The following is a 27,639-nucleotide window of genomic DNA, read 5'->3' on the forward strand; positions in this document are numbered from 1 at the left end:
GCGTGGTTACAGTCTCTCTGAAACACCGCTACCCGCGCGCTCCACCACCACAACAGTCAGCTGGGGAGAGGCAGGCGTGTGCGCGCGCGCGCCGACCAACCGGGAAGCGAAGCGCAAGCCGAGAAAGACCCCGTTCAACCTCAACGGCACAACTACAAGTCGAGGAGATTTCTACCCACTACATCCATTCCGTCCCCATCATGGCCGACCCAGAGGCTGATGGCGAGGGGGCCGCGCGAGGCTTCGCCAGGCAGGGCGCGCTGAGGCAGAAGAACGTGCACGAAGTGAAGAACCACAAGTTCATCGCTCGCTTCTTCAAGCAACCGACCTTCTGCAGCCACTGCACCGACTTTATCTGGTGAGTATTGGAGGACGTTGAGGTGTTGTTGTATATACACGGCTGCGAAGGGCACAGGTGACTCACTTGATGCTCGTGAGAGGAAAAACACTAAAACGTTTGAACACTCTCAGACATCCGCAGTGGTGTCAACACTGAACAAAGCCGCCGACGGAAAAGACAAGCGCTTCGCGCAACGCGCACTGCTGCACCTCTGCAATATATTTATATGCATTTGTATGTTTACGCATTTGGGTCATTTATAGCACATTTATTTAAGCTCTTCTCTTCATTAAGGAAACATGTTAACGTGTCTGTCACGAGAATGAAATTCCTCGCGCTATGATTAAGCCATCATCATCCTTAGAGATGGATTTTGCGGAATATGGCGCGCGCCTGCGCGTCTCGCTGCTGCGCGCAGAGGAATGCGTCCAGATTTGCTTTCTGTGCTGTAATTTCTTACACAGTCTCGCCTCTTTTGCAGGGGTTTCGGCAAGCAGGGTTTCCAGTGTCAAGGTAAGACTCTTTGCCCCCCTAGAGAAATTTGAGTCTTCTACATTTTCAATGTCTGCAACTGTGTATGCTCTGTTACATGATAACTAATTTCCTTTTAATGCTAGCAGTGCTGCAAACATGAGTTCACGGTTCTTTCTATTCATTTGCGTGTGTTTGAGGAAGAAATACAGTGAAGCTTTTTTTGGTTTCTAGTGGTGGGTTGAAGAGATGACTAGTGACAGTTGGTGCTGTTGAACTCTGGCAGGGGAGACCACGGCTAGTTGTCACAGACAGCACATTCTTATACGTTTTACATTCTGGCCAATTCCTATAAATTCGTGCAATTTCACCCATACGTTTCAGTACAATCTGAAGGTTAAGTTTAGGGGTGGACCCTTATTTTTGTACAAATCACAACATATGAACTACAAATTCAAGCAGAAATAGTTACATTTTCTCATGAGATCTGGTTGTCACAGCTTATATGCCAGTGAGTATTTCCTATATAGTTTGTTTCTGTATAGGCACATACCTTAACGTTTTAGCTGCAAAAGTTATTGCACAATTACACACAAAACTGCTGCTAGAGAAAACCATGCGTAATTGAATTGAACTTTTGCTCTTTACTTGGTGTCATTGAGTATAGCCCTTGGTGTTAACATCCCTATGTGAATATTCAGAAATACAATATTCAGGCAGTGTTGCCATGAATGTCAAAGCCCGAACTGCCATTATAATGGCATTTGGCAGCATTATCCTGAACACTTCACCTCCTACTCAGTTCATTAATGGGCTGTTAAAAACGCATCATCCACAATTACTAGATTACAGTGTTGCTTACTAAGACAGCGAATACATAATAGCGGAAACTGGGGCTAGTTGTCACACATTTTACAATCATGAACATTTCTTACTTAAATCAGCTAAAAAGCAGTAAAATGACACAAACTTACTTCAGCCACACAACAAACACCAGCTACTAAGATGTAATGAACTGCTTTGTCTGCCACAGGTGAAACAAAAAAAGCAAGATACAGATGATTTAGACCAATCAAATATGATTCAATTACATGTGGACTTGGCAATTAGGTTCAAGGTAATTAATGAATCAAGATCCCCCACCCCCAGCACACATCTGTCGGAAAAAAAAGGAAACCTGGAAATCCTGCTGTGGATTTTCTCCATTTATTGTATGAAAGTGTGGATTTTCAGCAAATCATTCAGTTAAAATCTACCTTGATCAAAGTAAAAAAAAAAATTGCTCAATTTAAAATTTTTACATTCTATGATGATCAGTAAAAGTCAGCTCAGATAGATCTCAGTAGTGACTGTTATATTAAACATTACACCACAATTAATACACTGAAATTGTCATCTGTGTGTTTTAGCACAATGAGTTCTGTACAAATGGCCTGCTTGGCTTGTCTGCGGAGATAACGCCTTGTTCCCATGTTTCCTGCCTCCACATGGTCTCCAACAAATTCTAAATTTATGGAATTAATTAGCATATTTTATCACACTTAGAGACATCTCTCTTCCATGGCTCTGTATCTTTGCAGTCTCTAATGTTGAGTACTGTACTGAATTTGTTTGTTTTCTCTCGGGCAAAGTCATTCCTTAATTTTCTAATAGTTCATCACTCTGGCATCATCAACTCCATACGAAAGCTTGCCAACGTTAAATCTTGATCTGTTTTACGTCATCTCATGCCATTTTATTATTGGCATGATACCAATTTTAAATAATTGCTGTATTGCATAGTCCAGCCTGAACCGTTGCTGATGCAGCGGTATGTTAACAGTTAATGTTGATCATTTACTTTGTGGACACACATACAAACACACACACACACACATATAAATGCAACTGTAAAAGAAATAAAGATTGATTAAACAGAGCATAGATCTGGCCTCATATTGTTAATGTTCCCTCTATGCACATGTGCAGATTGAACAGAGTGAGATAGAACAGCCTGCACTTTCCCTTGTGCCAACATTACATTTCTGTATTCATGCAAGAATCATTGTAATAATTTAGTCGTTCATGTGGGCATTTAGTTGATTTTTAAAGACTCTATGAAATGAAAATTTGTTGTTGCTTTTGGTCTATGTCTGTTAGCTTCATCCATATAATAGTGTACTCCTAAAAATTCACCAAATCAATGTTTTTGTCGGGAAATGCATCAACTAAGGAGAGAAAACAACGTTCGTCTAGTGATTTTATGGGTTCTTTAAATTCATAATGCAAATACTAACAGGTAAAATGTACATAAGACTAACATAAGATTCACGTCCCATCTCTCATACATAATAATTAAAAAAAAAGTAAAAAAAATTGTGAAAGCATTTGTATTTGGTGAGAGTAAAAAATAGAAGGTAAGAGAGGAGGTCAGAGCTGTGTATCCATGACCTGCTTCTAGTAACAAAGGGATGTGTTTGAGACCAGCACAACAGCTATTTTTACCATTTAATTTTACTGGCAAATACTTGCAGTCTGAAGTGAAGAGAGAAAGAGAGGATGAGAATGCAAACACAAGGTTGACGTGAAGGCTACGGTTCAATGAACCAAGACATGCTTGGCATAAAGCTTATATTTATGCCTTTGTTACAGCTGCAGTCAAAAACAATGCTTTTTAATAATGCTAGCACATTAATTCAATCATTAATATCATTGATCTTTCTACCACTGCAAAACATGTACTTGATGTGCACCTGCGTGTATGTAAATCTGTGAACCCAGGTTCGTATTAAATTACACAGTCATGACCAACCTGGAACGGTGCCAAAATGTGGTGTTTGAAAAAAGAACAGTTGCTGTCATTGTCATAAATTTCTGTTCTCAATCCAATTCTTATCATTTATATGCAAGTTTAGAGTTTAAAAATATACTTTGAGTGGAGTAAAAAGCTGTCTGATATGTAAATGATCCATTAGCAAAAATGTGTGCAAGCTGAAAACCGAAAAGGTTGGATAATCATAAACATTAGGCTGCAAAAAAAAAAAAAACTTTGTTTTAGTGTTTGCCATTCCACGAAGTCTCTTGTTATGGTCACTTCTTCAGTTTGTTTTGTTCACTCATTTGTCTAATGAAGCTTGTCAGACCTAAAAAATATTGGCACTAGACAGACAATAACTTTGAGGTAAACAGTAACATTTAGTTTACAGTAACATTATAAATAAATGTTCACAACTAATGGGACACTGAATGCAATGTTTGGAAATGTTATGATAGTTACTGCATGGACACTGAGGTTGCTTGGTGAGTTTTAAAGGGACAGACAAACTGATAGCAGGCCTTTGCTACAGAACCCTGTCATCACTGACTGCATGATTCTTCTGTAATCACACAGCTGTAATGACTGGAGGGCAATAATTGAACACAAAGATATAATTAATAAGGACCTTGACTCTAATTAAGATGCATGTAGCTGTGGGATTTAAGAGATTCCATAATGAATGTGTGTGAAGTCCTATTTTTGCCATTTGTATGCTGTGTACATGCACTGTCTGTAATTCCTTTTATTGGTAGTGATTGCTAGGACAAGCATCACAAGGCATTTTAACAAACCCCTAACCCTAAAGTTAGGGGTTCTCAATACATTTCAAAGCTGAGTTTAAAGTCAGCATGAAACAGAAGCTAGTCTTTTCTTCCCTATTGTGACGTACACTATTGAGTCGCTGTTTGAATTTAAATAGGCTCATGTTTAAGAGTCTATGATTGGAACTAGCGTTGTCAAAAGACCCGGTACTTCGGTACCAAGTCGGTACGAAACAAATTAAGCCGTTACGGTACCAGCTTTTCTTAAGAACCGGTGGTACCGAAGTACCGGGTTAATCCGGTTCTTGATACGCTGTCCGAAAGGTGCACAGTTGCGTCCTCTTCATAAAAACACTGAGACATGGCGACCGGCGTCGCTGCTAATGCGGTGGCTCTGAATCCACTCGTTGACAAGGAAGGAGGAAAGAGTCACATATGGAAATATTTTGTATTAGGCTAATGTCACGTTGCCATAAGGGGCCGCTCACACAGCGTGTTTTTTGTGCGTGCAAATTCGTTATTTCAAATGTAGGCGTGCGGCATGCGTGCTCATAATAGAAGCGGCGCGCCTTCGTTCATGGTAGCATAGCAACGACAGACGCCACGGGAGAGCAAGCGCTTGTGGAAAGAAGGAGAAAGCGGTGCGAACTACGCTCTCCATGATGACGAGGAAGTATCTGCAAATAATTAATTTATTTCTAGCCCTTGCATTAGCTTTACTTCTAGATATATTTATGGAGATGAGAAATAAAAAGCCGCCCCGTACAGCTATGATCAGCTGTTCGGCCAAGCTTTCGATGTTGTTACGGAAAGGCCGAAGCTGATCGGTTGGTTTTTGTCACATGACCTGTTGAGATGAGATGTTCAGATATTTCCATCTCGCCGCGGCATATAATTGAAATAACAAATTTGTACGCGCAAAAAACGTGATATGTGAACGGCCCCTAAAGTGGTATCGGGTGCGGTTGTATCGGGGTAGTTTTACGAGCACAGTATCGGACCGACACCCAAATACTGTTATCAGGATCCCTATTTATGTCATTAATATCAGTCTGTCAGAAAAGCAGTTCTAGGCTCATTCTTGGCTGGATAACTCTTAGCAGGGTTAAGGAATTGGTACCGAGAACCGTGGATTTTCACTGGTATAAATTTTGGTACCGTGATAACACTAATTGTAACATTATTGCAGTGATTATTATATTTCTATCATGTTATATGTTTGGCAACAGTTCTTCTAACCCTAATTGATGGAGTGTGTGGCTTTTCATTCTTAAACAACCATGTAGGAAGACACTTCATTGCCATATTCCAGGATGACAATGTCAAATTATGAAAGAATGGTTGGGAGGGAGCATGAAGAATCATTTTCACACATGAATTTGAGTCCAGATCTTAAATTCATTGAAAGTCTTTGGGATGTGCTGGAGGAGACTTTAAGTGTCAGTACAAGATCTTGACCAAAAATGTATGCACCTCTTGATGGAAATAAATGTTGTGATCAAGAGGATGTGCACCAATAATTTCTCAGAGCTGTTGCCAAACATAAAACATGTTGCCTGGCATATTTTGTTCATTTTTGTGTGATGTTGGATTGCCACTTGATGTCCAATGTGAAATCTGTTTCTTCAAAGGTGAACCAGTTTCTAAACATTGTCCTGCCAGCAGCATGATAAACAAACCGATTATGTAAATATTGAATGTATCATATGCAGAAAACAATACTAGAGCAAGCACTGACGATTTAAATCACTGAAGCTGTCACTGCAAGTTTTACAATGTTTGAGCTCACTGCCTGTGCGAGCAGAGTTATGGACTTCTGAAAATGTTTCCATTATAATCAGTGAAGCTCTTTGCATTGCAATTAATCTTTTTATTTCCTCTACACAGTTCTTGATGATTTTTTGTCAAGGGGACGACAAAGGAATTTGGACCAACATACATAGTTTGATTTCATTGGATGCATAGCCTTTGACGTCAAGAATATGGGTAGCATTTCCCATATCCTTGATTGGAATTGATTGGCAAGCGTGAGGCTGCAATGGTGTTCATGATTTTCTTTGTGGTGACCACACATCTAGTGAGTCTGCCTATGCAAGAGCATATTTTCTATCTCTGCCATGCAATATGTTAGTGTTTGGGATGCACCCAGGTTGAACTTCTAAATACTGTGCAGGTTCAAACTTGCTTAGCTACCAAAAGAAAACAGGTCTAAGACGTTATGGTTGGAAAGTGTGTCTTATCAAAACAGTGCACCAATACGACCAAAAGGTGTGAGCTGGCGAAGCTGTGCCACTTAAATTGCCTCTGGTCAAGAACAAAGTTTGAGATCAAACTAATTTGACAAATTATATTGTTACAAGATGTCTGTAACATAGGAGAATAGAAGTATAACTTCTATAAAAAGTCATGTCAAGGGGTAAGTTGAATAATCGGGAAAATGTAAACATTTCTCTTACTTTAAACTATTTCACATAAATATATTAACTAATTGAATAGGCTGCAAATAAACGCAGCCTTGGTGAGCAGCATAAGTGGCTTCTTTCAGAAACTTTTGAGAATCTTACCCACCCCAAACTATCGGGACAATTTTTTTTTTTTACAGTTTGCTAGATTAAGGGGGCTGCACGTCTTACCCTCTGACACATCTTACCCCACTCCTTTACATGTCTTTTATTGTGATATTGTCAAGAGTTAAAGGAATACATCACCCAAAAATGAAAATCCCATAATTTACTCATCCTCAGGCCATCCTAGGTGTATATATGACTTTCTTCTTTCAGCCGAACACAATCAGAGTTATATTAAATAATATCCTGGCTCTTCCCAGCTTTGTAATTGCACCGAATAGTACGTTTTTGAAAAGCACACCCATCCATCATAAAAGTAATCCATACGACTACAGTGGGTTAATAAAGACCTTCTAAAGCGAACCGATGGGTTTTTGTAAGAAGAATATCCATATTTAAACCTTTATAAACTATAATCACTGGCTTCCGTCAACGGCCGTACTTGCATTCACGAGAGAGTCCATTTCCGGTGTAAGGGTGACCTCTGACCCTACGTCATATTTTATAAAGGTTTAAATCGCTTGGCTTCAGATGGCCTTTTTTAACCCACTGGAGTCGTGTGGTTTACTTTTATGATGGATGGATGTGCTTTTCAAAAAGTCAGGCACTATTCTATGCCATTATAAAGCTTGGAAGAGCCAGGATATTATTTATTATATCTCCGATTGTGTTCGGCTGAAAGAAGGAAGTCATATGCACCTACGAAGGTTTAAGGGTGAGTACATTTAATGAAGTCATTTTTGGGTGGCCTGAAAGGAATAGATCCTTTCAACAGGGCCTATAGAAAAAACTATATTAGCGTCCACACCAACGCACCATAACGTTGTGTTTATTATAAGCACACACTCAGGATGGATTCTGATTGGCTGGCAATGTTTTTATCGTTCATCAGCTAGAAAAAAAAAAGAAGTCTGAAAGTGATGCCAAAGATATTGTTACTCTGTGTCTTATTGTTATAGTTGTGGTGTGGACTCTGCTATTCTGTTACATTTCGTCACCTTCCTGAAATAATTGCCTAAGTCATTTTTCAGGTTTCTCAGAAAACACACAAAAAAATGAAAAATAACTTCAGAGGTTCGTTCTTCTTGATGCAGCTCCCATCTTGAAAAGCTTGTAAAATTGCCTTTTAATTTTTTTAAATTGCTTGTAAAATCTTTTGACTTAGGCCAAATAAAACGGCCTAAGTCACACTCTTGACATAGGCCATTACACTACAGGGGTAGAACTGCATGATCTGTTCAACTGAGGATGTGGGGATTTTACCAGAGGTGGCCAGCAGCATGAGGAGATGACTTATGCAAAAAAATCATTTTTGTCAAAAAATGACTTAGGCAATTATTTTAGAAAGGTGACGATTTTGAACGATTTTTAAAACGAAATCTTTATCGTTATAGTTATCATCCTTGGTATGAACGGGCCTTTAAGCTGAGGCAGACTATAAACTTGACATTTAGCAGAGAGAACAGTTCCACCCTCTTTAACCCTTAGGTCTTGTTGCTAGGCAACAACTGACAGATTACAGAGGGAATGTCCTGGAATGCTTCTATGGAAAAGGGGAAGGGTGTGCCGAATAGAATAGACTGTTAACATGTGAAGGGGAGATCCTGTAGCTGCAGTCTGGCCGCTGTAACCCGACCGTCCCTTCCTCCTCCTTTATGTAACTAAGCATGAATTCCAGTTGCTGGAATGTGCGTGTCAGATTAGCTAGATTTAACATTTGTACATACATGTGGTTCCCACCCTCAGGTACATTTGTTTTTTTTTTGTTTTTTTACCTGGTCTGTCAAGTTCGGCCAGAAATTCAGAGGGAAAAATATACATTGTACAAGAAAAAGTGTTTTTTCCGTGAAACAGATTTGCAGTTAAATCACAGATCGCAACAGTTGCCACTGAGTTAGCAACCTCATAAATAATTGATCTAACGATGTATATTTAATAATCTGGTTAATAATGAATGCTAAATCCCAGTGATTAAAGACTGAAGGCCTATAATGTTTTGTTGTTGTTTTGTGTTTCTGTCTGTTTCTTTATGGTTGTCAATCCAGTTTTATTAGTCAAAAATTGCAGTTTATATTGCATATTTAATAAGCATATGTTTCAGGTGTAAACAAGTTAAAGAAAATGAAACAAATCCGAAAGTGCAGTGCAGACAAAACACACTTGTCTCCACACGTCTGAATATATCATGCAGTGTTGCTTCAAGTAAATTGATCATGTTTTCACTGGAAAACAAGTCAAATAAAATAAAATAGTCATAAGCAGTACATGTACTAGTACACTTACAGTAAAGGCTTAAAGACTTTAAAAGGAATTTGAATATGTACAGTATGATGGCTGACAATCATAACCTGTTTAGAACATGTTCAACATGTTTTTTTCTAGCGGAAAAATACGCATTAACATGAGCAATTTTCTTGAAACAACACAGCATGATATATTCAGACGTGTGGAGACAAGTGTGTTTTGTCAGCACTGCACTTTCGGATTTGTTTCATTTTCTTTAACTTGTTTATACCTGAAACATATGCTTATTATAAAATATACGCTAATTATCTCATACAGTGTTGCTTCTCAAGTAGATTTATATTGATTTAAATGTTTTATAGATATTTTAACCAGACAAATAAGACCAAAATACTTGTAAAGACAGGGATTTTTGGAGTGCTCAGTTTCATTTGTTCAGTGCTGATCGGGGCTTAGCTGGCAGATAATTTTGCGGTTTATGATTATTGGCTTTACTTTCCACACTGTTTGGCAGATTATAAGAAGAGCAGCTTTTATTTGTTCCCATCCCATGCTTTTAGGGATACAGGCTGTTTTGAATATTTTCAGCAGGGGCATTATCTAATGAAGCATTATGAACAGATTGAATTTTGTTTATTCTTCTAGTGCTAGTGACAATATCACATTTAGACAGATCAATACATGCACTCCGTATCAATGCCCATACACATTTGCATTCACTTGGCAAACATTCTGAAGTGATTTACGGGGACTTTTAGCATTATGCATTATGTGCATTTTTGGCTAATTTGGTTTATTCTAAAACAGATTGTTAGATGTTTTGCAGAATTTTCCTCTTAAATCAGTACAAAAAAAAGTTATTTTATTTCGTGTGGGCCTACGTGAACTTGATGGGATCCCTAATGGGAATGGATTGGGCTCTTTTAGCATGTGATATGTATTCAGAGTTTCACCTAACGCTAGTTTAACATTGTATGTAGAGATTTAGGTGTGAATGTCACCCGTTATTTGTTCGGATAACTGTGATGAATATGAGCATTTGTCATTATCCCAGTTTGTTGCTCTTCTTGTTTTTTATTGGCCAGAGAATTTGGGGTTTTGGTGATTTATAATCGTTTAGTAAGCATTAGACTTTCAGAGGCACATTCTGGTATAACTTCACGCTGTGAGGTTTATGATAAAGCAGTATGCAAATTAGGCAAATACAGGCAAGAAGAGCAAGATTCTTGGCTCCAGTACACAATGCAACTAAACCAGCAAGACTCATGTGCATGATTATGCAAAGTTTAATTACATATATGGCAACTTTTCTTTGTTGATCGAATGATAGTTTCACATTTCGTTTTCTGTATATGCAAATACAGCCCCGAGCATTACATGGTGTTATGAAGAAATAAACATGATAATCTTCTCAAACTGCTCAGATTCTTGTCAGTGTTGTTATTGAAGTGAACTAGTTTATTGTTAATTGAAATAAAATAAAATAAAAATATTTGATGAAAAACTTAAACTAGATGTTTGCAACTAACTGAAATAAAATTAGCCGATGCACTGAAATAAAAAGCTAAACAGAAATATGTAAAATAAAAGTATTGAAAATGACAAAAGCACATAACAAAATTGGTACAACTAAAATGAAAACTTAAAAAAAAACAAATACAAGTTAATTTAAAATGTATAAGTACTATAATAGTATATAAATAATGCTAAAATAACACTTTTTAAGGTCAATAGCCAGAAGCACAAATGTCCTCCATCTCATCCTCTAAAGATTTCCCTCCTGAAGAATATCAGCTTTTGGAGATATACAGTGATCCCAATAAGTATTTGGTCACTTGAGCATAACTTGATATTGCGAAAATATGTCTGAATGTTGCATTAGACCACACAATATCTACTGTAACCACATGGCATCTGCAAACAAATGATGCCACAGCTTTACTGAGAACTAAGGGAGCATTTACTAACAACCGGAAAGTCTCCAAATAATATTTGTCTTCATTCTGAACTGTGTATCTACCCATTTATCATTTAAAAAAAAAAGAACTGTGCTTGTGCTTTCTTTAGTATTTTGATATTGAATACAATACAAAAAATGAGTATGTTTTGGGGTCACTTGATGAAATCTCTCTCTCTCTCTTTCTCTCTCTCTTTCTCCCCCAGTGTGTGGTTTCGTGGTCCACAAACGCTGCCATGAATTTGTTACTTTTTCCTGCCCAGGGGCCGACAAGGGCCCTGCATCAGATGTAAGTGAAGCCTTACTAGACAACAAGCAACTCCCTCACCCACCCACCCACCCCCTTTCTATCCACCAGCTTCTCTTGCGCCATCTTTTCTGATGAAAATACACTTCCTTTCAGTTGAACTAAACTATTTCCTGTGACTAAGCAGTACACACACACACACACACACACTTATTCATGTATACCCACTGCTTGGTGAGCAGTTTAAATATTTATTAAATGGTAACTGATTATGTAACGCTTAATGAAGCCTAACACTATTCATGTTCCTTGTGTGTTTGCTTGCACTATATAATCACGTGCACACAGGCAGAGACATCGGTTTTCTCTACTCTAATCTCTATTTATAACCACGCTTCCTCCCTGTATGTGTAAAAGCAGGCGCACACATGCAACACATCCTGTGTTGTGCTTTGTTTCTGCATTGCTGCCAATTATATTTGTTTTCCTTTGAATGATACTGTACATGACAAGTGGTGATTGTTGCAACTCCGTTGTGTGATGCTGCTGTGTAGAAAAGCTTGGAAATCTTGACCTTTACACCATTGACTCCTGTATAAAAGCTTGAAGGATGTGTTGAATAATTAGATCATTAACTTGCTTTTGTTTAATTGTTTAACTTGCACTTGCTAGCATCATTTAAACAAAAGAAAAGCAGCAATCAAAATTCTGCTTCTTCATATAGCTGCACTTTATTTTTTTATAGGAATATTTGCAGCATTTTATTTCTTGGGTCTCTACATTGGCGCCTCCTAGCTGTAGAAATGTAGCATATTGTTTCATGTAGAGCCTCAACATCCACTGAATTGTTTTTTTATTCCTTCTTGTATATCTCGCTGCATCTATCCATTTTTCTATCCATTTTTCTGTCCATATTTTTTGCAATTCTTTTTTAAATCAAAGTCCATAGTCGAGAGAAGACTTTATTGGAAAGCAATTACAACTGATAATAAAAGTATAGGGTTAACAGTAAACTAAAACTAGAACCGTAAAAAACATCAAGTAAAACATTGCTTGAAAGTTAATTATTTCGTGTCAGCTAGTTCCCAATGTAAACATTTCTTATTTTTCTTGATGTACTAAAATAACCAAGTAAACCTGAAATAAAATATATTAAAAACTATTTAGACATAATTAAAGAAAACCTGAAACATAAAACTTGAACATGAAAAAAACACCCAGCAAAATGACTGAATCTTCAACCATAATTAAAATGCTAATAAATGAAAACTTGTTCAAAATATCAATAAAAACTATAATATTATATCAATTTAATTAAAATAACACTGCATTATTGTAGGTGAACAGATCTGTTTCTAATGTATTTGCTATGATGAAGTCCAATAACTAACATTAATCACTGTGTAATTTAAATGTTGTTAAGACAACATTAGAGCAGCTGTAGCTGTTCCTTCTGATTTTCTACATGTTCATTTGGAAATAAGGGTGTGTGTGTGTGTGTGTGTGTGTGTGTGTGTGTGTGTGTGTGTGTGTGTGTGTGTGTGTGTGTGTGTGTGTGTGTGTGTGTGTGTGTGTGTGTGTGTGTGTGTGTGTGTGTGTGTGTGTGTGTGTGTGTGTGTGTGTGTGTGTGTGTGTGTGTGTGTGTGTGTGTGTTTTAGTTATTTATTGATTTAACTAAATATCACAAAATATAGCTTTGCTTTGCTTCTGAATTATTGCTGTAACCTGAGGTTTAGGAATAATACTCTCCTGTTGAGGAAGTTTCTTACTTTGATAAGAAAGTATTGTGTGTTTTTGTGTCACAGGACCCTCGCAGTAAGCATAAATTCAAGGTACACACATACTCCAGCCCCACATTCTGTGACCACTGTGGATCTCTACTGTACGGGCTCATTCACCAGGGGATGAAATGTGACAGTGAGTCTAAACCTACACACACACACACACTCTCTGAACCAACAGTGTGTCACTGCACAATGAAACCCCTCATACAGTGACCTCTGCTGGTTGTGATCATGCATTACATGATACACTGTTTGATCTACTCTGTTGTAAGAGATAAACTGTTATTTGTAAGTGATGCATGGGAATGCATATGTAAAAATATTTAGTTTTTGAATATTTCATATCTTTAAATAATTCGATGTGTGGTTCACATGTAAATACAGCTGTTTATTAAGTGTTCTGTATATATTTTTGCTAGTGTGGGTGTGATCTTTGTGTGACTCTGGATGTTTTTGTGTGTGGGGGGTGTGTGTGTGGGTGTGGGTGTTGCTGTGTGTGTCCTGGTGTCTGCTGTGTTTGTGTGGGCATTTCTTAGTAAGTAGTGAGTGAGAACTAATGAGTGAGAACCTACACGTGTAATGCTGTCAATCTAATTATGTGTGGTTTTCTGCAGCTTGTATGATGAATATTCATAAACGATGTGTGGAAAATGTTCCCAGTCTGTGTGGAACAGACCACACCGAGAGGAGAGGACGGCTCCATATCAGTGCTAGTATCACAAATTATGTTCTCGCCGTGACCAGTAAGTTCACAAACACACACACACACACACACAGTTTGTATACATATATGTTATTAAATTCAGGTAATTTAGAAATTCACAGCACCCCCTGCAAAAACCCAGAACACTGTAACATCTGAAATACCCTAGTAACCACATAGCACACATAGTAACTACTCAGAACACATTAGCAATCGCATAGCAATGTCCTGGCAACCAAATCATCCACATAGCAATGTCTTGGTTTGCTGGTTTTAGCTGGTCTCTTGGCCTGGTCAGGCTGGTCTATACAATATCATTCAAAAGTATGATACTTAATTGATAGAATTTAATACTTAATCAGCAGGGACGCATTAAATTGACCAAAAGTGACATTAAATACATTTATAATGTTACAAAAGATTTCCATTTCAAATAAATGCTGTTCTTTTGAACTTGATATTCATTACAGTATCCTGAATAAAATGTGTAAGGTTTCCACATAATATTAAGGGGCGTAAGTTGTTTTCAACAATGATAATAGTAAGAAATGTTTCTTGATCACCAAATCAGCATATTAGAATGATTTCTGAAAAAATCATGTTACACTGAAGACTGGACTGAAGTAATGGCTTTGCCATCACAGGAATTACATTTTAAAATATATTAAAATTGTAATAAATGTGCACAATTTTACTGTTTTTATTGTATTTTTGATCAAATAAATGCTGCTTTGGTGAGCATAAGAGATTTCTTTCAAAAACATAAAAAAAATCTTTCTAACCCCTGTTTTTTAGCTTTTGGCCACTTTTCAGATGCTCAGGCTAATCTAGCTGAACTCAAGTGTTCAGTTGAGGACCAGCTAAAACCGATGTAAATCACCTTGACCAGCAAAAATAACACGTTTGGTTATTGGTTATCTGATTGGTTGATCTGATTGGTTGTCTGGTTTTATAACCTCAAGACACTACAATATAGTCTTTTAGGTTGCACTACCTGTGTGCGGATATTTGGTCCTGGCATGGATACAGATTTTATTGTTACAGAGTTAACCCTTTACAATAAGGTCCCATTAGTTAATGCATTAATTAACAGTGAGCAATACATTTGTCTCAGTATTTGTCCATCTTTGTTAAAAGGGTCATAAACTGCATTGTTTTATTGTTTTATAATGTTTCCTGGGGTGCACTTATAATGTTAGTATGATTTTTACATTAAAAAAATGTCCTACCCTGATTTTAGCCTCTGATTTGAACGCTCTGTTTGAAGGGGCGTGTCTGCTGTGAGACTTAGTGTAAACGCCCACGGCTGTGATTGGCTGACATCTTTGCATATGAAATAGACAAGTATTACGTGCGGAACTCTCTCGAAAACTTTAAGCACATTTTTACTATTACAGTTCTCAAGGTTTACTAATCGTGTTACAGCGTTACATTTAGATGAAAGGTTGCACATTCCACAACGAGTTGTTATCTGGCCCTGGTTACAATAAAAGCTGTTTTTGGACTAACAAGGACGTTTTCAGTTCTGAAACTTATAGGATATTCTTATAGTGTGATGACCTCTTATATGTCAAAAGCTCAAGGAAAATTGGTTTTCCCTGTTCATGACCCTTTTAACGTTAAAACTTAAAAACATAACTGTTCATTGTTAGTTCATGTCAGTTTTTGATTTTAATGTATTAGTAAATGTTGAAATTAACATGAGCTAAGATTAATAAATGCTTTAGAAGTATTTTTCATTGCAATTAACTAGTGTTTACAAATGGAACCTTATTGTATAGTGTTACCGGTTTAGATGAGATAAACAGCTAAAATAAAATGCACTGGATGTTTATGTAATTTGTGCTTCTTTTTTTTATTGGTCAGTTGCTTTTCCAAACAAATGCTCTGATGATAATTTACTCATCTTTATGGACTGAAGTTACTGAGGAAGGGCTTTGTTCAGAAACTAGAAAACCCACAGCTGTGCTGGTTTTGAATATGGAATGTTATAAGCAAATATGGTCAGTGCTGTTGTGGCTTATGTGATATATTAGCTGGGCAGAAAGCAAACTGCTTTACTAGCTTAAACTTTCAGCCAAGCATGCAAATCAGTAGAACAAGAGAACAGAATGGAATGGAAATGTTGCAGAAATGGTGAAGATTGAATGTTTTTAGCTTGGCTAAAGATGATTTCTAGATTCTCAATAAAATAAAATAAAGAAACTCTGCAACAAAGTGTTCTAAACGAGTCTGTGTTTTTCTCAGCTCTTTTTGCCTTGGGCAGAAACAGCATCCTCTGGAAACATGAGATCAATCCGCCAACGATCGCCCCACATCCCATTCACAGCAGCTCACTCATCCATCAACTCTCTAGAGCTACATTTAGAGGGCTGTGTATATTGATAGCTGAAGTTTCATACAATTTGCCTATTATTTATAGCATTCTTACATTCTTGAGTGTCAAAAGGTGTACTGCAGTTGACATTGTTATAATATAATCCTAGCAACTAACTAGTACACCATGGCAACTGCCTGGCACAGCCTGATCAAACAACAAACCTTAGCATAGCAATGCCTGAGCAAACACCAAAAAACATGAACAATCACCCAGCAGCATGGTAGCAATATTTTATCAAACACACAAAACACATTAGATGCCGTCTAACAACACCCAGAACAGCCTAATGTCACACGCAGCTGGAAACTACACGAAATAAAAGTGCTAGACCTAAGCGCAGGCAGTTGTTTTATTCAACATAAACACAAAGTGCTCAGGCAACTGTCAGAAACATGAGCAGAACGACTGGTTAAATGTGATGAGATCAGACAGTGAACTGAACAAAACACTGGGCTTAAATACAAAGACAAACTAATCAAGAAAACAAGACACAGGTGCGTAATAAATCAAACAATGAAAAAACATAATAAACTAAATAATAAAAAATAAACTAAAACCAGAAACAGACACAAACCCAGATTACCTGTTAAACCTAGAAGCTGCCTAGCAACCATCTAACAACGCCCTAGCAGCCTAGCGACTACCTAAGAACACCCTAGCAACTGCCTAGCAACTGTAGTTTAGAAATTTAGTTTAGATCAGTGGTATTGTTGTCAACTAAAACTACTAAAAATCATTTTCGTTAATTGAGATAACACTGAAATGAATTAGATGAAATCTAATTTAGATCAAATGGAGTTATAAGGTTTCTGAAGATATAATAATGCTATAAAGTCCTGCATTCATTGGTTTTCACATTGTGTTTTTTAATTTATAGTCAAGGAGGCTCGTAACTTGGTGCCAATGGATCCAAATGGACTATCAGATCCATACGTGAAGCTTAAATTAATTCCAGACCCAAAGAGCGAGAGCAAGCAGAAGACCAAAACCATCAAGTGCTCCCTCAATCCTACCTGGGATGAACACTTCAGCTTGTGAGTGAAAAATAAACCATTCTGCAATGCAGTTGTGTGGATGTGGATGTTTTACGTGTGTGTAATGTCTCTTTCCATCTTCATGCCACCATAGTAACCTCAAAGATACAGATAAAGACAGGCGTTTGTCAGTGGAGGTGTGGGATTGGGATCTGACCAGCAGAAATGACTTCATGGGGGCCATGTCTTTTGGCATCTCCGAGCTGCAGAAACAAGGTGTCGATGGATGGTAAGCACTAACATGATGGGATACACCCGCACATCAGACCTCAGTGCTCGAGGTTTGAGACCATCGTTTTAAACTGTAGATTTAAATTGTAGGTTTAAGTGTCTGGGCCAAGAGGAAGGGGAATATTTCAATGTTCCAGTTCCGCCAGATGGAGAGGAGGGCAATGAAGAACTGAGGCAGAAATTTGAGGTGAAATCTACCTTCCCATTTTGTTGACACATTTTTTATTTATTTTTTACATCTAGCTTTCCTCCCTTTCTGACAATATTCTGAATGTTTTTTGTTTTTTCTTCTTCCAAAAACTCCAGAGAGCCAAGATCGGCCCTGGCACTAAGAATATAGATGGCTCTTCAAAGAACGATATCTCCAAATATGATGCCAATGGCAACCAAGACCGCATGAAGCTTCAAGACTTCAACTTCATCATGGTGCTGGGCAAAGGCAGCTTTGGCAAGGTAGCACACACTATTGTTTATATATTTTTTTTAAAGAAATTAATACTTTTATTCAGCAAGGACAATAATTTAAAAGTGACAATACAGTCAATATTTCTGAAGGATCATGTGACTCTGAAGACTGGAGTAATGATGGTGAAAATTCAGCTTTGCCATTAGGGGAATAAATTACACTTTAAAATATATTTAAATAGAAAATGCTTATTCTTATTTGTAATATTATTTTACAATATACTGTATTTTTTTTTTTTGATCAAATAAGCACAGCCTTGGTGAGTAGAAGAGGCTTTCAAAAACATTAAAAAGAAAATCGGTTACACTTAATTTTAATGTGTCCTTGTTACAGTGTAATTATACATTTAAGTACTGAGTAGATTAATTAACTACATGTATTTACTATAGGGTTAGGGTTTGATCTGGGGTTAGTTGGGTGTTATTACTACAGTGAGTGCATATAACGTATATAAGAAGGACACTGTTAAATAAAGTGTTACCAAAAAATCTTACAAACCCCAAACCTTTGAATGGTAGTGAATGTTTAGTATCCTATAAAAGGATTTAAAAGTCTGTTATTTTTCAAGACTTGAGTAGTCAGAAAATTATAAGGAAAAAAAACTATTAAAAACACAACATTGTAGGCCATACTTATCATTAAATAATTTAAAGAGACCTTTTTAACAGCAAATTTATTTATAAATTAAATACATATGGGACGTTTAACAAAAAACATGTCATTTCTAGGCTTCATATTATGTAATTTATCTCTCATCATGTCAATTATACATAATTACTCAATATTTACACATTTATTTTACATTGAAATAAACTATCAATTAATAATGAAATTATTTGAATGTCTATCACAGTATTCATGCTCTGTCGTTCTCTAGGTGATGCTTGCCGAGCGTAAAGGCTCAGATGAGCTGTACGCAGTGAAGATCTTGAAGAAGGACGTGGTCATTCAGGATGATGATGTGGAATGCACTATGGTGGAGAAGAGAGTTCTCGCTCAGTCAGGCAAACCACCCTTCCTCACCCACCTCCACTCGTGCTTTCAGACCATGGTAAACATCCCACACAGAACAGATTCACATACACGTGACAAACACTATGATCTCCTACTCAATTGTGGTGTTGTTGTTTGTAGGACCGCCTTTACTTCGTGATGGAGTATATCAATGGTGGAGATTTGATGTATCAGATACAACAAGTGGGAAAATTTAAGGAACCCCATGCTGTGTATGTATTTACTCCCAAACACACTAAACACGTGAATAATGACAAAATGAATGAGAAAATTATTCATTTAATTATTTATTGAACAAAGTAGTATATATTTTTTTAAGACTTTAATGGCTGCTGACAATTCAGCTTTGCCATCACAGGAATAAATTACATTTTAAAATATATTCTAATTGAAAAAGTTATTTTAAATGGCAATAATGTTTCACAATACTATTATTTTTACTGTATTTTTGATCAAATAAATTCAGCCTTGATGAGCAGAAGAGACTTCTTTCAAAAGAAAAAAATGTTTTAAGTATTTTAAAATATTACTGTTGTCGGAATTCTATAAAAGCAATCACCATAGTCATCGATTTGTGGTGTGTCTAATTTTGAATATTAACGTTTATGCCAACCAACAAAACTACTGTTGTTTAGATTTATTTCTACATCGGATCAGTATTTTAACTGGTTTTAATTCTATTTTTTGTTTACCATCAGGTTCTATGCTGCAGAGATTGCCATCGGCTTGTTCTTTCTTCATTCTAAGGGCATTATTTACAGGTGACATGTTTGTTTGTTTGTGACTGTAAATGTTTGGTTTGACATGGTAAAAAAATAAAATTAATTTGAACGGTGGAATCTAAGCATAAAAGTTAAATGCGACAATTGCAATGCATTATTTTTTGTCAATATACCACTGTTGTGTCAATTTTCCCTCGGTTAATTTGTGTTTTTTTAACTAAATTATGAATAGAACCAAAATAATGGAATCAAATTTCATGATGCATTGCATTGTTATTAAAGAACTGTAATCAAATTGTTGTGATAGCAAATGATTACTAATAAACGTGTGTATGTGAACTGTTCTTTGTGCCCTGGGTTTGTGTAGAGATCTGAAGCTGGATAATGTGATGTTGGACTCTGAAGGCCACATTAAGATAGCTGATTTTGGCATGTGCAAAGAGAACATGTTTGATGGGGCCACAACCAAAACCTTCTGTGGCACTCCAGACTACATTGCCCCAGAGGTGTGTATGAATATATGAGTGTATTGTGTGAATTAGAGCGAGTGTACACCAGGCATATAAATGCTCTTCTGTGTAACAGATCATAGCATATCAACCGTATGGGAAGTCTGTTGACTGGTGGGCTTATGGAGTTCTCCTGTATGAAATGCTGGCGGGACAGGTAAACTAATGCTACGTTCATTCTGGGTCTAAATTCCGATCGGATGAGCCGGTTTCAAAAGAAATTGTGATAGATACAGTGATGCCAATGTTTTTCCACCTCTTTAGCCCCCTTTTGATGGTGAGGATGAAGATGAGCTGTTCCAGTCCATCATGGAGCATCATGTATCTTACCCGAAATCCATGTCAAAAGAAGCAGTGGCCATATGCAAGGGGGTAGGTGACACACACAAGCACACGCTTTATACATTTTGGCTTGGATACACTAACAGACATTCTGACTTGTTTGTAGCTGATGACCAAGCACCCAGGGAAGCGTCTGGGTTGTGGACCGGAGGGAGAACGAGACATTAAGGAACACGCTTTCTTCCGCTACATGGACTGGGAAAAGCTGCAAAACAAAGAAGTTCAACCCCCCTTCAAACCTAAAGCAGTAAGTAATAATGCAGCTGTTTGTATGTGTGTGTGTGTGTGTGTGTTTGGTTACATTTTATTTCGATAGTCCACTTCAGACATTCTACTAACTTTATAATTTTATAGTAGACTGTCCGCTAAAGGCCGGGACACACCAAGTATGTGGGGAAACATTACTTAGTTTTTCTGTTTGGATGTAGTCAGACGCCATCTGGGTTTTTGGGCTGATTCAGCATATTGAATCTCCGTTGGGCCATCGGTGAGAGAGAGCGAACTCTGGCTGGCTGTTCAGCTTAGCGAACGAGTCAGTGCACAAGAATAAAAGCGAAATTGATGAAAGCGAGCTAAGAAGTTAAGACGGTACTCACAGAATGCCTATAATTTTACGTCATCTTGCATGAGCTTTCGAATGCACAAATATTTTTATAATAACATGAGCCGTCTGGAATGATGAAAGTGATCAACGGGATTGATATTCAAAACTGTAAGCAAGCGCTGCTTTGTTTACGGTTTGTATGTTTGCAGTCCTATTTTTGGTTTCCCTTTTTGAATGATGAAAATAGACTATTGATGTCTGATGATACAGACAGATATTTACTTACACGCAGGTCGCAGAACGCACATGCTAGTTGACATTCGCCTTTAGTCCTTTTGGTGTGTTCAAGCACAGCTTTTTGGCCGAGAGGCGGCAACTCGGTCGGCTTTCGTCGCCGCTAGTTCTTTGACGTCGGCTTGGTGTGTCCCAGGCTTAACACTGTATTTTGATTGTCCCCCAAAAGACATTCTACAGACTGTAAGTAGCTTTGCGTCAACTTATTCTACTAACCCTAACCTAAAAGTCTAATAATATTCTAATGAGAGTTAGTTGACATGTAGTTGCAAATGAATGAGAGTTAGTCTACATGTAGTTGCAAAGTTACTAGTAGTAGAATGTCTAAAGTGGACCATCTAAATAGTGTGACTTTGCTTATATCAGGAGGGTGCATTGCGGCACGTGTGGTAATAAAAGTACAATGGCATCCTTTTTACACTTCTCTATCTCCTTGTACACTGTATTTTAGCATATCTCTGTTATTTAAGTGCCTAATTTTCCGAGAAGATTTTGTGCTTGTGGCCAAGATGCTGTGGTTCCACCCGGCTCAGTGCAGGAAGTAAAACGTCACAGTTCATGTTTCGCTGTTAAACCGCAAAGATTATGTGAACACTAATATGTGAAGGTTAGCTTTTAGATTGAGATGCACAAATGCTGTAGAAAACAACAATGGAGCATTTTAAGACTTTAAGCATTTTATGGGTTTTCAGTGTTGTTAAGTGTGGTCTGACACAGGATGTGGAAATACAGTGACCCCAAAACATATTTGGACACTTAAACCACACGAAAATGTATGAATGGCATTTATTTTAAGGAAGTATAGCACACTTTAAAAATAAGTTATTAATGATAAAACAACAGCTGATTTGGCTGAACAATGTACAAGCGATTAATGGTAATCCACTGCTTTTATATATACACACACTACTGTTCGGAAAGATATTTAAAAACAGTAATAGTGTGAATTATTAAAATTTAAAATAACTGTTTTCAATTTGAATATATTTTAAAATATAATTTATTCCTGTGATTGCAAAGCTGAATTTTCAGCATCATTCCTCCAGTCTTCAGTGTCACATGATCCTTCAGAAATCATTCTAATATGCTGATTTGCTGCTCAAGAAACGTTTCTTATTATGATGAATGTTGAAAATAGTTGTGCTGCTTCATATTTTTGTGGAAACCGGGATAGAATATTTTCAGGACTCTTTGATGAATAGAACATTTAAAGGAATAGTATTTATTTGAAATGGAAATCTTTTGTAACAATGTCAAATTCTTTACTGTCACTTTTGATCAATTTAATGCATCCTTGTTGTATAACGGTATTTATTTTATTCATTGATGTTAAAAAATCGTACTGACCCAAAATGTTTTGTATGGTGTATATATGCAATTTTATATTCATAGCTGTTGCAACAAAGTTTAGTTCTAATAATTAAAGTGACAATAATGCTAAAGTAATTGCCAATGTTTTATTTTTAAGCTTTTAAGCATATCTTTTATGAGTGTATCCATGGCAACTAGGCATTTAAAATCATGTCGAACATGTTAAGAGGGGCTAAAGAGATTTTTCAGATCATTACTAAACACCTGCTCTTATTTGTTACCAAATGCATTTAATAGAAATTGCGAGTATTATGAGTATTTTATGTTTCATTTTATTATTTTATTAATTTTCACTTCTTTATGGCGAGTCTTTGTGCATAGATGACCATATAACAGTGCTGCCGGAGTCAGGTTAATGTTAGATAATAAGTGTATTTGTCTAATAATGCATTTGACTGTGGGCTGATTGGCCAGTAAGCCCTGCCCAAGTTCAGAATAAACATTTAAATATTTCATTAAAATGATTTCATCCATTCACAGGTAAGTGATTTGGATACAGATACCGTATTATTTTCTCACCATCCCTCTTCACTCTCTCACTTCTTTTGAAATACTTGGAATTGTCTAATTCCACGGATCACATTTTTCTGAATGCTGCACCTAACGAAATCCTGCTTTAACATGTGCTGACTTGCATTCTGTAACAGTAAAATCATTTGCAGCATCAGAAATATGTTTCCACCACAGAAAATGATGTGCATGAAAAGTTTTGCAGGAGGGTGATTGTAATCCTTTGACTGCCAATAGTTATGCAATACAGTGCTCATCATTTTCTATCATTACACATCCCCTCAATTAAGACTGTTAGTACTGTTGCTGTTATTATTGCCACACTTTTGGATGGATTCTTTCCCATTTCTTTTTTTCCGCATTTGAGGCTTCCATTTGTCATGAATTCCTCATTTGGTTGCTCACGCCGTATCATCATTTTCCCATCCCATATCTCTCTTCTCTCGTCTTCTCCACAGTGCGGTCGAGACGCAGAGAACTTTGATCGTTTTTTCACCCGCCATCCTCCCGTCCTGACCCCTCCTGACCAAGAAGTGATTCAAAACCTGGACCAAGAAGAATTTCAGGGCTTCTCGTACATTAATCCAAGTTTTGCATCTGTGAAATCCAAGTAGCCAGTTTTAGCCAAGCACAATATAGGGACCAATGAGATTACAGATCTTGAAATTACATATACATATGAGCCAATGAGAGAGTTCAACCAGATTGATGGAGGTAATTTCAATCTATATTTCTTATTATTTCTTGTTTGATTCAAAGGATTAAGGGGAGAGATTGACTAACTTTGTAAATGAACTTATAATGAGTGAGTGTGAGCGAGGTTTCGAGGATTTGATTCTTGTATATCATGGACTGTAGTGTTACGGGTCTTAAAAAAAACTAAAAAATATCTGGGTGAATCCAGTGTCCACGTCCCATTTGACTCCAAAATCAATATTTTTTGCAAAAAGAAATGAGCCTGTTTTGGGAGCATAATGATTTTTTTTTGTTACATTGTGACATTATTGTTATGACAATTTAATGAGAATCAAACAAATAACAGGCTTAATTGTGATGAAAACGTCACAATGCAAAAAAAAAGATCGTTTTAAAAATAGGTTTAATTTTCTTTATCGTTACAGAGCCCCTCACATAAAATGCTGGAAGAAAAAATATTGACATTGTGGCCACGAATTAAGAGTTCGTTCCCACGACTTAATAATACGTCAGCACGTTTTAATAATTTGTCCCCTTTTTTTTAAAAAGTATATCATGCACACAATATAATAATTTGTACCTTAATTTTGACCGATTGTGGCCACGTTGTGATAATTAATTTCCTTGTTTTATTTAAACCAAAACGAGGGAGCGAATTCTTAATTTATTTTGTCCGCATGTCATGTCCGGGGGCTCCGTATATTCCCAAATGTTTCATCTTTTTTCCCAGTTTGGAGTGAAATGTGACATGGACATGTCAGTGACAGGTTTTATGAGATTCTTTCATTGCCTCTGATGTAACATATCTTTAGAATTTTAAATATAGCTGCCAAATCTATCTGTCTCCCTATAACACACACACACTTACACGAACCATGCGCCTCAGATGAACCATTTACCACTTATTGATCAGGATGTTTACTGGGTCACCCCATCTTAGTGCTTTTTTCGGTTGGGTGTCGTACGTGTGTTTGTGTGAAACTGTGCCAAGTCAGAGATAAAAGTTTAGGAGCTGGTCATGCAACGTGTAGTTTTCCAAACCAAGTGCTGCTTGGATACTCATAACCACATCCTTAAACCAACTGGAAATGATAGTGATGTAACTACAACAACTTAATTCCAGACATGATGATGATGATGTTGTAACTACCTACGAGAACATATCTTTTTATGTCATTATTCTGCCAAATCTGTGATGTATGAGATTTTTTGACTTGTTACCTGTGCCTGGCAGTGTTTGGATCAAATTACTGTAAAACTGTGGACGGACTGTTTCTATAGAAGAAAATATATGAATATGTATTTGGAATATATTAATGATCTCTGTATGTCTGTATATTTTCCTCCTTTGTGTTTATTCTTGCGCACACAAACAGTGCCGAAAACAAAATATCTGGATAATGACATTTTAGATATGTACGTTAAAATACAGGACATAATATGTACCATCATTTTTAGATGAATATGAATACAGCTGGTGAATATATGTCTGCAGTTTAAAATATGTCTTTAATATTTCTCAATGTTTCCGAGTCTGTAAGATTTATGTTTTTGAAAGAAGTCTCTTCTTCTCACCAAGGCTGCATTTATTTGATCAAAAATAAAGTAAAATATAATTATGATTTAAAAACACATTTCTTATTTTTGTGGAAACCTGAAACATTTATTTTCAGGATTCTTTGATGAATAGAAAGTTTCTTTGAAATATAATCATTTTATCTTTATTGGTATTTTGATCAATTTAATGCATCCTTGCTGAATAAAAGTGTTAATTTCTTTCTTTCTTTCTTTCAAAAAAAAAAATCTTTTCAATGTTCCATTGAGTATAAAGAAAACAAATTCCAGCTACTGCATACCAGATACTTGAGGATAATCCAGCAGGGAAAGGATGATTATTGACATAAAATGTGACAAATAGTGATAAATGTTCACAATGTGAATAGTTAATACCACAATGCAAGTACACTTTCACTAATTGACCAGTGTTAAACATATTCGATCAACTCTTCTGAACTCGTACATGCTTAATAACTATTACCAATTGCATACCTGCAATATAACCATCAGCGAACAGCAGATCCATATGAGAACAAATGCAGTGTTTTATAAAAATTGTTGCTTTTGGACTTCTCATGAGAACATGATGGCGCAGTTATTGAGTAGATACAGGGACCAGACTCTCAGGAAGTACTCTCCAAGGGCCCTAATTCTTGAGCTGGTTTGGGCCTCTAGCAGAAGGTAGGACCTTGTTGATTGTCCCGTCTTGACTGAAAGGGCATTTGGTGTCTCTGTTCCTGGTTTATGTGTTTAGCAGAACTTTCTTGAGCTGTTTTGTCTCCAGTTGGCGGCTGGACTTGATGTCCAGACGCTCATCTCATTCTCATGAGTGTGTTTTAGATGTTAATGGTCCAGTCTGCTCTCCTCTGTTCTGTCCCTCTATGTTTTTTGTGTTTTGATTCTGCCTATTCCAGACTGACTCTCAAAGTTCTGTTTTTGTCTTGAGTTTCTGATTCTGATGTGACCAGCTGTGGGTTCCTCCTCATCAGTTTCCTCCTCTTGGTCTTCTTTTGCCGTTTCTGACTTCTGCTCTGATTATCCTCTGTGATGTTTTTTGTGTTGTCTTACAGATATGCATTCATAATGATGGACGTTAGCTTTAAAGTCAACATAAAACCTAAATGGTCCCTATTCGATTTCTTAATACACGTTCTTGGTGTTTCGGGATTTTTTTCCAAAGTGCCTAAATCATCAACTTGCTCCGCCTCTGAAATCATTTTACTTTTCTGCTGATGTCACCAAGGCCTTGTGGGCTATTGGATAACGTTAACCAATTAGCATTTTCATGAGCAATTTCCCATGGATCAAGTTTTTCTTGTTGAATATCCTTACAACATCTATTAATGTTATTCATTTATAAATATACATCGTTCTTTGTTCTTTCTCAACACAGTGATTAATTCATGTTAATTTATGCAACTTCAAAAGTTTGGGGTCTGTAAGATTTAAAAAAAAAAAATATATATATATATAATACTTTTTATTATATGAACGATTATGAATTTTGAAAGAAATTTATTTGAAAATGCTGCTCTTTTGAACTTTCTATTTATCAAATGATCCTGAAAAAAAAAAATTTTTAAGCAGCTCAACTGTTTTTAACATTCATCATAATAAGAAATGTTTCTTGAGCAGCAAATCATCATATTAGAATGATTTCTGAAGGATCATGTGACACTGAAGACTGGAGTAATGATGCTGAAAATTCAGCTTTACCATCAGAAAAATATAATATAATAAAAGACTTCTTTCAAAACCATCAAAAAATCTTACTGACCCAAAACTTTTGCACAGTAGTTCTAACCCAAACAATTGATCAGATTTGATAAACGTTATGATCAGTTTCATGGTCACATTCATAACTCTCTTTCTCTCTTTTTCTTCCAGAAAAATCGACGCGACACTGGGAATTTCGACAAGGAGTTCACCAAGATGGTGGTTGAGCTGACGCCAACCGACAAACTCTTCATTATGAATCTGGACCAAAATGAATTCCAAGGCTTCTCCTACACCAACCCTGAGTTTGTTATTCAGGTTTAATGCCAAACTCCAACCGATTGCTCCTTTAGGTCGTGTGAGAGGAGGAGGCGCTCGTATT

At 36.7% G+C, this 27,639-nt stretch overlaps 1 protein-coding gene across 2 annotated transcripts; it reads left to right on the plus strand.

Moving 5' to 3' along the window:
- prkcba (protein kinase C, beta a) lies at nucleotides 1-27,639 on the plus strand. Of its 2 annotated transcripts, none has more exons than XM_084389924.1 (17): nucleotides 1-358; nucleotides 822-853; nucleotides 11,344-11,426; nucleotides 13,190-13,301; nucleotides 13,783-13,911; nucleotides 17,129-17,285; nucleotides 17,380-17,514; nucleotides 17,607-17,703; nucleotides 17,823-17,969; nucleotides 18,860-19,033; nucleotides 19,117-19,208; nucleotides 19,695-19,757; nucleotides 20,086-20,224; nucleotides 20,304-20,384; nucleotides 20,492-20,599; nucleotides 20,676-20,816; nucleotides 23,747-25,486. In XM_084389924.1, exons 1-17 carry the CDS (start codon nucleotides 201-203, stop codon nucleotides 23,900-23,902), a joined length of 2,004 nt encoding a protein of 667 aa, XP_084246050.1. In that variant the 5' UTR covers nucleotides 1-200; the 3' UTR covers nucleotides 23,903-25,486. The 2 variants fall into 2 exon arrangements, with proteins under 2 accessions (XP_084246050.1, XP_084246051.1); XM_084389925.1 differs by lacking the exon at nucleotides 23,747-25,486 and adding an exon at nucleotides 27,429-27,639 and having other exon boundaries at nucleotides 30-358.

The sequence above is a fragment of the Rutilus rutilus genome, assembly GCF_951802725.1.
Source record: "Rutilus rutilus genome assembly, chromosome: 2".
In the NCBI taxonomy this organism is placed as follows: domain Eukaryota; kingdom Metazoa; phylum Chordata; class Actinopteri; order Cypriniformes; family Leuciscidae; genus Rutilus; species Rutilus rutilus.